The 12,335-nt window shown below is 42.2% G+C and overlaps 1 protein-coding gene across 1 annotated transcript in view; it reads left to right on the plus strand.

Moving 5' to 3' along the window:
* Positions 1 to 12,335, plus strand: part of ITGA9 (integrin subunit alpha 9) — a 297,444-nt gene that overhangs the window by 215,508 nt on the left and 69,601 nt on the right. Inside the window, exons 19-20 of the mRNA XM_060247617.1 lie at positions 6,657 to 6,749; positions 7,891 to 7,970. Coding sequence (XP_060103600.1) covers positions 6,657 to 6,749; positions 7,891 to 7,970 — 173 coding nt within the window. The remainder of the gene's footprint in view (positions 1 to 6,656; positions 6,750 to 7,890; positions 7,971 to 12,335) is intronic.

Consider the following 12,335-nt stretch of genomic DNA (forward strand, 5'->3'; position numbering starts at 1 on the left):
ATATGTGCCAGATTTGATGAAATGGGTAGGGATATATCTGAATGTTCAGCCCTTGTTTATAGTATTGTACGAAGATGTGCAGTTGACAGGCCCACCTCTTTGTTCAGGGTTTTCGTTCTGACCCTTCTCAGGTATTTAGTCCCTCTTGTGAACTGAGTGGTAGCTGTCAGAATGTTCACCTTGTCAGTATATGAACAAAACAAACATGGGAAGACCTTTGCTGATACTCAGTTTTCAAATATTTTAAGGCAGTTTCAGCTGTGACCCCAGCTCTGGTGACTACCTGCCGGTTCCTCAAACACACAAAATATCACTGATCTACAAAGCCAATACAAAGATGGTTGCCAATTCCAGGCTGGGAAATATCTGGAGATGTAGAGATGGAACTTGAGGAGGGCGGGGTTTGGGGTTTGAGACTTCAATGTTGTATAACGTGTTCATCAATGTGCCTACTCATTCTGTCCTTGATAATGGTTTCTACCAACTTTCCCGGTATTGAAGTCAGACTGACTGGCCTGTAAATTCCCGGATCTCCTCTGGAACCTTTTTTAAAGATGGGGGTGACATTTGCTACCTTCCAGTCCTCAGGAACAGAGGCAGATTTCAATGAAAGATTACATATTTTTGTCAGAAGATCCAGAAGTTCAACTTTGAGTTCTTTCAAAACTCTTGGATGTATGCCATCCGAACCTGGTGACTTATAGTTTTTAATTTGTCTATCAGTTGTAGGACCTCCTCTCTTGTCACCTCAATCTGACTCAGGTCTTTCAACACCCCTTCCAATATAAGGGGTTCTGGAGCAGGCAAACACTTCTCATCTTCCACGGTGAAGACGGAGGCAAAAAATGCATTCAGCTTCTCAGCCATTTCCCTAGCCTGCTTCAGTAATCCTTTGACCCCTTGGTCATCCAAGGGCCCCAGTGCCTCCCTGGCTGGTTTCCTGCTTCTAATATATTTGAAGAAATTTTTATTGTTGGTCTTTGTGTTTTTTGCAATATGCTCCTCATAGTCCCTTTTTGCCTGCCTGATCACAGTCTTGCATTTGATTTGCCACAGCCTGTGTTCCCTTTTATTAATCTCACTTGGACTGGTTTTCCACCACTTAAAGGAGTCCTTTTTACCTTTTACAGCTTCCATTACTTTGTTTGTTAACTATGCAGGCCTTTTGTTATACCTGTTTGTGCCTTTCCTAACTTGTGGTATATATTTTATCTGAGCTTCTAGGATTGTAGTTTTAAATAGCCTCCAAGCTTCCCCAAGGGTTTTGACCGTATTTACCTTTCTTTTCAGTTTCCTCTTCGCATGCCTCCTTATCTCAGAGAATTTACCCCTTTTAAAATTAAACGTGGTTGTGCCGGTCTTTTGAGGCAGCTCCCTATTTATACAAATGGTGAAATCGATAACGTTATGGTCACTGCTCCCAAGCGGTGCGATCACTTTTACATCTCTCACCAAGTCTTGGGCATTACTTAGGACCAAATCCAGGATTGCCCCACCCCTGGTAGGTTCTGAGACCATCTGCTCCATAGCACAGTCATTGAGAGCATCAAGAAACTCAGTCTCTTTCTCTCGACCAGAACACATATTGACCCAATCAATCTGCGGGTAGTTAAAATCACCTATTACAACACAGTTTTTATGTTTAGCCGCTATCTTTAATCCTTCCATCATATTATAATCGTCCTCTATCTTTTGATTTGGTGGGCGATAACAAACTCCCATAGTTAAATTTCCTTTTGGGCCCTCTATTTCAACCCAAAGCATTTCCAGAAGGGGAATCTAATTCTCTGACCTCAGTCTTACTGGACCGTATATTCTCTCTGACATACAGAGCCATCCCACCTCCAACCCTTCCCTCCCTATCCTTCTGATGTAACTTATATCCAGGAATCACCATGTCCCACTGATTCTCCTCATTCCACCAAGTTTCTGAAATTCCCACAATGTCTATGTTTTCTCCCAACACTAAACATTCCAACTCACCAATTTTACTTCAAACACTTCTAGCATTTGCATACAAACATCTATAATTTCCCAGGCAAGCAAGGCCCGCAACCTTCCTCCTGCCACCTCGAGACATTGGCAGACAGTCCATACTGTTTTTCACCATCACAGTAGACAATTCTGATCAATTACCTGGTAGAAAAGTAACAGCTAACCCTTCATCTCATTGAGATGAGCCCTCCCTAACCAGAGACATTTAATCTCCTGTCGGCTTTTCCCAAAAAGTTGTAATCCCAAGAAATCTCCAATTGCACCTGGAGCATGGTAACCCCAAGTGTAGACCATCTCCAGTGGTGCTGCACAGCATCATATGAAGGGTGAGGCTGAGATTATCTTGCAAATTTCTGCTGGTAATTGTTCTGTTGGACCCCAGCATTCTCTGCAGCAGTACAAAAAGCCTGGGACATCTTCTTAAATTACACTCTTGGCTTTCCTGTAAATATCAATAGTTTGCTTTGTTTCTTTATATATGAGGCACAGTCTAATAATAGATACCAGTGAAAGCAACAGAATGAGATTTGGTCATGACTAGTTTTCACTTTTGCTGAACAGTGTGTAGTATATATGTCCATATATATGTGTCTCCAAGCAACAGATGTTCTTCAGCTACAACTCTGCAGTGTTATTTCAATTTAAATCTGGCCAGTATTCTGTTAAGGTAACAGTAGCCATGTTAAATAACTAAAAATGCTAAACTTCAAGCAATGTATATTAAAAAAAATATCAAATGTGAGGAAATGTGGGAGTTTAGGCTAAGAGTAAATCAAATATTATACCGCTACATCCCTGAAAAAACCACAGTAGACTGGTTGGTAATCAGTCTGGTTGGTTGGCCTTGGCTAAATTATATAGAAGAATTTTCTAAAACCACTTCAAGTATTAGCAGAGATGTGGGATAGTCCTTCTACATTTTGCAAATGAGAGGCTCTAACATAGAGCAAGTACATTAATACATTTTGACAAGGTTCTCTTTAAGTTTTGTGCTAATTGATGGATTTTAATAAAAACTGAACCCCTAGATCAGTGGTCTCCAACCCACAAGTGGGGATCTGCAGTTATGTAGTGGGGCCACATGCGGTGGATCACAAGCTCATATAGTTCTCCCCTTAGTGAAGCCAGGCTCCCTCACCACTTGATTTGCCAATCCTTCATCTAGGCTTGCCAACCTCCAAGGGGAGCCTAAAGTCCCCCAGAATCATAATTGATCTCCAAACTCGAAAGTTCAGTTCCGCTGAAGAAAACTTCTTTTGGAGAATGGATTCTTTGGCATTGCATATCTGCTGACATTGCATACCCCCAAATCTCTAGAAATTTCCTAACCCATAGTTGGCAACCCGACTTCACACACACTTGCAGCCAGGGGTGGAATTCTAGAAGGGGCACCTTTGCATATTAGGCCACACACCCCTGATGTAGCCAATCCTCCAAGAGTTTACAAAAAAGAGCCTTGTAAGCTATTGGAGGATTGGCTGCATCAGGGGTGTGTGGCCTAATATGCAAAGGAGGTCCTGCTAGAATTCCACCCCTGCTTGCAGTGCAGAACTCTCCTTTCCATCAACGAAGGCAGGCAAGTAGATAGAGAAATGGAACATTGGGGCAGGAACATAAAGCCCTGAAAGGTAGGGAGATATCCCTTGGAGCAGGAGTCAAGAACTATGCGAACCAGGCCAGATTATGGGCACTGTTCAGTGAAGACCTGCCTGGCAAGCCAGATCAACAGCAAGCAATGTACTGCTTGAGAAGAGCGGCATGTGAAACACTCTGCCTTGTCTTCCTTTAGTTTGCAGGCTTAAATGGCCTCAATGTGAGTGCTGGGTTCATGGTGTTGGAGTGCATATGAGTGACTCAACCTGTGGGAATGTGGCTGAAAACTAAATACAATTGCTAACACAAGCCCTTGCCTACTTTTCTGCTGAAGACAATGCCAAGAATGGTGGTAGTGGTCGCTATTTTAATTAGATAGTGGTTATAGTAGCTGTTATTTATTAAAGATAAATACATTTTGTTCTTCATCAAATGTTGAAAGGGAGAAGTAGTCCTAATACTTCATGTTTTCAGGACTGCACATTGCATCTCCCTTTGGGCAGAATATTGCAAGTCACATATAATCATGTAACGATAATATCTTAATATTTGACATTTTAACTCACACTCTTAATCAGCAGCACTTGAAACAAAACCAGTTTAAATGTATTTATATTTTGTGACAATATACATGAAAACTGTTGTTGCTATTGGTTTGTGCAGTTCTGAAATTATGAAATATTACGTAAAATTTTTAAAAGGGAGGATGTACACACAGCTTGTAGCTAACCAAAATGTATAAAATGGTCATGTATTTTCTCATAGTGTTACTGGCTTTAAACAACATTCTGATCCAACCAGGCCTCTGAAATAGTCTCAGTGTGCTTAGCTGCATGAAACTTTAATGTGCTTACTTTGTTGCATCTTAAAATACTGTAATGAGTGATGCAATCATGCTTGGACACCCAGAAACCACTTCAGATTTCTCAGTAGTATAGCTTCCATTAGTTTGATGGAGTCAATATCTGATCATTGTAAACTTCAAGCTGTCTTTTCGCTGTCGGGGGGGGGGGGGGAGCTATATGATGATGCCCTGTTTTTTTTTAAATTTGTGTTTTGTTGTATTACATTTTTATGCTTTCCTTCTTTATGGTCTGGCTTCCTTACTGGTACTCAAAAATTGGGCTTCAGCTTCAATCAGATGGCAGGCTTGGTGCGGTCTGGCTGAGCTTCTAATCTCTCCAGAACTATTTGTTATGAAGAGCAGCAACCTGACATGCCACCCTTCTTTTTAAAAAACAACTCCACTTTGTGCATGCACAGAACTGCTTATTCGCCAGTTTGCAGGCTTAAGTGGCCTCAATGCGTGTGCTGGGTTCATGGTGTTGGAGTGCATATGAGTGACTCAACCTGTGGGAATGTGGCTGAAAACTAAACACAATTGCTAACACAAGCCCTTGCCCACTTTTCTGCTGAAGACAGAAAAGTCTTGTGCATATTGCTAACTGAGAAAAAATGGCAGCCACGTAGCAAAAGCCACAGATCTCCAGACATCTTGAGCTCACAATGAGGTGATTAGATGGGCAGAAATGCATGGTGGGATAATTTGAGTAGTAAATGCTGGACTTCCTCGGGGGTCAAGGAAGTCTAGGGTAAGGAAGGGGGGATGACTGGGGAACAGGATGGAGAACGGATGTTAATGTCTGGAAGCACATATTAAATCCGGTAGGGAGAAGAGACGACATTGGACCAAACAGCCTGTCTGATCTCAGCCTTGATTAGGCAAATAGTTCTTCCTGTCATAGATGACAGGGCATTAGAACTAACCAAGCATGTTCTGACTGCAAGGTTGAAAACACTTTCCTAGGAATAAGACCCATTGCTTAGGATTCCTCCCTTAGGATTAGTCAACCTGGCTTTTCTCTTCAATAGAATGCAAGCTCATTGTGCATCTGGTTCCCCCTTTTCACCCAAGCAATCTAAGAGAGCCAGTTTGGTGTAGTGGTTAAGTGCACGGACTCTTATCTGGGAGAACCGGGTTTGATTCCCCACTTCTCCACTTGTACCTGCTGGAATGGCCTTGGGTCAGCCATAGCTTTCACTGGAGTTGTCCTTAAAAAGACAGCTGCTGTAAGAGCTCTCTCAGCCCCACCTACCTCACAAGGTGTCTGTTGTAGCAGGGGAGGTAAAGGAGATTGTGACCATTCTGAGATTATGAGTATAGTGTGGGCTATAAATCCAATCCAATATCTTAATGGACCAGATCCAAACTAGTTTCCAGTGATGAAAGGCATTTCCATTAATGGATCAGAACTCTCCTGCCTGTCTCCCTCTTCCTGCAGCCCATTGATCTCCCCAAAAATGCTGCTCCTGGGGGACACAGGATCCTCAGAAATGACTTATTGTCACTTATGAGAAGCAGAGTGCACTCTCTTCGATGTGAGCCTTAAAGATTTTGCATGTTTGTTGAGATATTTTTATGGCACTTTTGGGGAGACAAAGTGGTTCACAACATTATTATCTCCTCCCATATTTAACCCACATAACAGGAATCCTGTGAGATAGGTTCTCCCTCTCCAAACTCTTCCTTCATCAGACACAACCCAAATCTTCAGTAATTTCCGAAGCCAAAATTGGCAAACTTAGATGGGCTAGGCTGAGAGAGAATGACTGGTTCAGATTCAATCCAGTTAGCTTCCATCCTTCCGAGGTTGGTAAAATGAGTACCCAGCTTGCTGGAGGGAAAGCGTAGATGACTGGGGAAGGCAATGGCAAACCACCCCATAAAAAATCTGCCGTGAAAACGTTGTGAAAGCAGTGTCACCCCAGATTCGAAAAAGGCTGGTGCTTGCATAGGGGACTACCTTTACCTTTTTTTTTTTAAAGGAATGGTTCTCCTTGAGTCATTATTGGCCACTTTCTTTATAATAACAAATAATTCCTAGTGAACAATTATTGGTATGCTTCAGGGAACTGCCTGTGGTTCTTGTATACATACAGTACCTGCTGCAGTATGTGCTGCTTTAGGAGATGATTTTTGTCTGAAAAACAGAATAGCATTAATAAACATTTTTTTCTTTTTGTTTTATGTGCTGAAACATATTTCCTCCCCCCCCTTCCTCTTTCAGGAAGAGATGGGCATTGCATGTGAGTTGCTGGAACCAGAATCGGACTTCCTCAAGTGCAGTGTGGGGTTTCCTTTCATGAGATCAAAGTCCAAGGTAATGAGTTAAGACCTCCCAATAGTCAAGGGAGTTTGTGGGGTGCAGACTGCTCTGCAAATAGTGTGGCTTTGCATCTTGGCCACAAAGATGCTGTGGTCAGCTTTCCAGACTGTGACAACTGCTCTTGGTCTTGGAGCCCAAATGAGATTTCATTTAGCTGCCAGAAAATGCCGTGTGTAGCTCTCTGCACAGACGGCTCTCTCCATTTCAGTCTTCAGCTGCCCTGCTGTGTTTTGCACGTGTTTTGCATCTTGTTCCGCCATTAAAAGTGTGTAAAGTGCAGCTAGTTCTAGCACAACGCCAGTAAAAATAAATGCAATTTTCCCTGTTTCCAACTTGATTTATCATATTTGTTTAAGTTATTAGAGAGGTTATGTCCTTTGATTCTGACAGTGCTGCTGAACATTTTTAATATGAATTCTGTTTGCAGCTATAACTTGGTGGAACAGTCTTTCTTGATCACTCTAGAGATCTCAGTTCATTCTCATTCCTTTCTTGTCCCAGGCTTCGAGAGATGGCCCATTCAACTCTAACAAAATGGGTATTGCAAAAGCTATCCCCTTATAGCCCATCAGTTGATCATTGTGCATACCTTGAAGCCTCCTTTTTTATGTCCCCTGACTGGATAAGAGAAGTTGTGTAAGAATATATTAAAAAATTACATTGTCTTAGATGCTGTCAAAAATCTGTGTATGGAAGTGCAATCTCTGCTCCTCCTAAAGCAGTGCAAATTGCCCTCTGAAATGCTGCTCTAGGGGGTGGCCACCAGAAGGGGGTGAAACTTCAGTGGGGTATAATTCCAAAGAGCCCACCTTTTATAGTGGCCAGTTGAACTGATTTCTGTTGCCTGGAGATCTTCAGCCACCACCTGGAGGTTGGCAAGCCTACCAGGAGCAACATGAGAGGGGAAGTTGAAGGGCTGCTACAGGTGGTGGAGGAATTGCCCCTTCTCTTGTGTGTGCAAATCTTGTTGTCAGGATCCAACCCGTTGTTCACATCTTACACATTTTGAGTCTTGAGTAGGGCCTAATAATGCTGTACAGGTATGTTTTAGAACCATGCAGTCACATAGTGAAAAGTCTATATTTCAAATAAAGCTTATTCTTCATTGCTAATTTTGACTTTATCATCCCCATAGTATGAATTCAGTGTTATTTTTGACACAAGTCACTTGTCTGGAGAAGAAGAGATGCTTTCATTCCTCGTCACCGCTCAGAGGTAAGATGGATTGCGTTTTCAGCTTGCAGACCTTTTTCACCATATATCTTGGAAGGCATTATTCACACCAACACTAAAATGGCACCAGTTTCCCTTGTAATTCTTTCTTTTGTCTTTATTCATCTCTCCCCTATATTGAGGTTTCAGGTATGAAGATCAGGTAGGGCTTCTGGCATCCTTAGCCAACTGAAGAGAAGCTATACTTGGAGTTACCATCCCCATTTGGCTTCATTTTGTATAAAAGTGTGTATCAGTGAGATTTAATATTTGTTGGCAACAGGGTGTTCTTCATATCTGAAGGATGGAGTATCCAGAATGGATCCATTTAGCCCCAATTTAAAGAAGGGTTCCTTGCAAGGTTACATGCAAGAATTTAATTCTATTGAACTTGAGTGGAAAGCTGTTGAGAAATATTTACAAGGAATTGGGCACTGACTACTCCTGCTGGTCAGTGCCCTGGTGCTGTTTTGCTCAAGTCTGTTGGACTTTACTGAGTGTCTTATTAATTCAGTGTCTACACAAGGAGTACAGTAAAGTGTATAGGCAAGCTTGTAGGACCATAAAGGCATCATTGAGGAAATCATGGGGACTAATCTGTCTGACCCAAATCCACCACTTAAGTATGTCACCTTCCACATCCCACCTGTTTTATTTCCCTCCCCTGTTTTAAACTGACATTCAGCTACCCTGAATAGTCTGTATTTGTTAACACATGCTCAGTCCTCATCAGGCCATTTTGAGAGATATTTTCTTTTTTAGAAATAAATGATTACGAAGCAGTCTTTTACTGTATGTCTGAGGGTTACTCTGAAAATGCTTACACCCAAATTTTGTATGCAGTTGCCCCCTTTTGTTGTCCTGATGGTAGAGATGGTTAAACATATTAGAAGTTAGAAGGTGGTGCACTCTCTCTCTTTCTTTCTCTCTCTCTCTCTCTCTCTCACACACACACACACACTCTCTCTCTCTCTCACACACACACACACACACTCTCTCTCTCTCACACACACACACTCTCTCTTTCATCTGTAGTCTTATAATACTTAAAACACTATTCAGCGCAGCACTTAAAAGCACCCCTGGAGGGATTAAAGCTAATGCTTTAAGAGAACCTTCTTACGTGAAAGAATGTAAATGGTTGTATACTACAACTCAACATGTTAGCTAATTGACTCTGTTTGTCTGGAAATCGCTAATTCCTTGAAATATAGCTGTGAGCTCTTTGGAAGACAGGTCGTTTATGTTGTCTACATTATGGTTGGATGGCCCTCCTCGGTGTTGATCCTTCTTTAGTGCAGAGTTAATCTATGCACTATCCCAACTGCTACATCAAGTATCATTGGTTTGTGTCATGTCTATAACTTAAGCACTTGGAGCAAATAATTTCCTAGCTTTTTTTTTGGGGGGGGGGGGTGGATTTTGAGAAGAGAAAACAAATCAATCATTCCCTTCCACCAGAAAGCATCCAGTTCAACTCTTTGTTCAAACCAGTGAGGAAAAACACAGAGCATGATATCATAGTTGATTTATTGTACTCCAGACAGCCTTTGTATGCTGGAGAATTGTGATAATAATAGCCTGTAAAAATGACATGGTGTGTGGGTTTAATCTTTCCCCATTCCGTAATGGCTTAGGATGCAAAGCATAAAGACACTGTTCCATTACAAAGCACCTCTCCAAATGCTACAAAAGTGTGCTTCTCAGTCTCTCAAAGTATTGGAAATAGTTCACATACGCTGCGTGTGATATATAACCAAGGATCCCAGTTGGCGAGAGACTATTTTCAGATGGTGGGACTCATTTGTCTTTTGCTACTTTTTGTGCCAGGATACAATAAATCCCAAAACTAGGATAGATTTACTCATTCCATCTTTGCTTGCACTACGTTTAGCTCAGACGTATTTTATTGTCCTGACCATAGAATCATTATTTACTGGTCCATCAGTTTAATAATCTATATAGGAATCAAGCCAGAAAGCAGATTACTTTTATTTGGTGGTAGATGGTTCATGCCCTGGCATTTTAGTGTTGCACGTGGGATTTTGGAGACTGTCTTGCTCTCTCAATGTCAATTTCAGAGACCTCATGGAGCAGCTGAACTGAATGTTGTTTCTCTGCCTCAGAGGATATTCTGAAGCTTTCTTGGAGAGATGGCCAACTCTCTGTTTGACTATACATCCCTCCTAATGAGTGCAGAGGGATTTGATAAAGAGAGTGATGAAAACTATAATCTGCAGAGCACGCTCTCCACGATTATGTGCCTTAACAAAGCAAACCCCATCTGTGACTTGCCACAGGAAATAGCTAGACTCACATGGGAATGGGAATAACACAGCTTCCTAAACTTTTGCTCTTAGTCCCACCACTTCTAAAGCACAGGATCCCATTTTTGCTTTTTGATGCTCTTGGATGTGATGGTGCATAATGAAAGGCTTTAATTTGGCATCTCCCAGAGTCATATCAAATAATATTATTATTAACTCCTTGGTTTTTTAAAAACACACCCACCCACCCAGAGACATCATGCACAACAGCTGGAGATGAGAGGAGGCCACTAGCAGTTCTGTGAATTTCTGGGTGGAAGAATAGTAACCCTTCAGCAATAACAGGTGTATGGAACAAGATCTTGCAGCTGCCTTCATTACTGACAATAAATACCATAAACCAGCTTTCAACATCGAAGAGTCCTTTTCTAGGACATTTTGTTATCTGCCTGAAGAAGTAATCCTTACCATGCTTTCAAAGACAGAGAATGAGTCATTTTCAAGTTTATTTGGGTAGTTATCTAAACCTCACTTTTCTCTCCAGTGGGTATGCAAAGCAGATTACATCATTCTCCCCTCCTCCATTTTATTGTCACAGCAACAAACTTGTTAGATAGGTTAGGCTGTGAGTGTGTGACTGGCCCAAGGTTGCCCAGCAAGCTTCCATGGCAGAGTGGGGAATTGATTCTGGGTCTTCTGGATCCTAGTCTAGCACTCTAACCACTGTACCAATGCTCTCCATTTTAGATACTTGGGTTTTCCCAATACTGTTTCCAGATACATCTCTTAAGCTGCTTTCCACAGTCTTCACTTCTTTGCAGAATACTGATGAAGACCTCTTACGATGATATTGCAGCTGCACAACCTGTTTACATGTAACTCAGGATGGAAGGGTTCTCCCATTCTGGCGCTGTTTGGTGCTGTGCTTTTGCGGCTTCTATATAAAAACAGGGGCAAAGGAAGAATGGCTGCCATCTGCTGCAGCAAAGTGAGGGAGTGTCAGGAAATAGGCATGAAATCCCCTTCAAATCTCCAACATAGTGGGAGGGGTTGGCTTATGGTTGGGTTTAGGCATATGGCTGGTGTGTCTCTCTGCCAGAGTTCATGGAGATGTCAAATCCTTCATCAGCAGTGATGCAGAATTAGCATTGTTTATGAAACGATATGTAGCAATTCAGAGGCCTTTGAATGCTAAACTTGTGTGACTCCGTGACTAGACAACTGGCATTTCCTGCAGTAGTTCCAATGCAATTGGCAGTGGCCATTTAATATGCTGCTAGGCAGTGTTTCCTCTAAGTTGTAGAGTCTTGTGAGCAAAAATTCTACTTTATGAGCTATTGGCATTAAGGTGTGAGCTACTGCATAAATTAGTGTGCTCTGGGGTCGTCCTTCCTGAGCTAAGACAAAAATGTGTGAGCTGGAAGCTAAAAATCTGTGGGCTAGCTCACGCTAACTCAGTTTAGAGAAACAGTGCTGCTAGGTCATTCTTTAATAACATGATTTTGCAGCCCTCTGGAGAATGGAGATGTACCTGAACTGGGAAGCAAGGAAAGCATCATTGCCTTGATGATACAACAGCTGGGGCAGTGCCAGATCCAGGCCAGTGAGGCTGCAGCTTCATTCTCGTGTGATCCAGTGACTGCTGCCAGATGGGGGACCACACTTGAACATATGCAGCTTCACTGAGTAGTTCAGAAGCCAGTAAAGTATAGCCAGGGAGGGTTATTTGTGGGCTCTGAACAGCAACCTGTGACAGATTTCCAAAGATTGAAAGAAGGATCCAGGTGCTCTGCTAACCGCCTCATCCCCTGTGTTGTGAGGTGGAGAAAAATTTTGAAGTTCACTCTGTATAGTTTATGCCCGATGTACCAGGGAACCTCCAGGATTATTGTTGTCAAAGGAGAAACGGGTTAATGTGAGCCACAAGGCAGGCAGAACACCGGATTCTAGAGTTAGTTGCATGCAGTGGTCCCTCTAAACTGAGTTAGTGTGAGCTAGCTCACAGATTTTTAGCCTCCTGCTCATGTTTTTGTCTTAGCTCAGGAAGGATGTGACCCCAGAGCACACTAATTTATGCAGCAGCTCACAACTTTAATGCCAG

Source organism: Heteronotia binoei, chromosome 10, assembly GCF_032191835.1.
Source record: "Heteronotia binoei isolate CCM8104 ecotype False Entrance Well chromosome 10, APGP_CSIRO_Hbin_v1, whole genome shotgun sequence".
Taxonomy (NCBI): domain Eukaryota; kingdom Metazoa; phylum Chordata; class Lepidosauria; order Squamata; family Gekkonidae; genus Heteronotia; species Heteronotia binoei.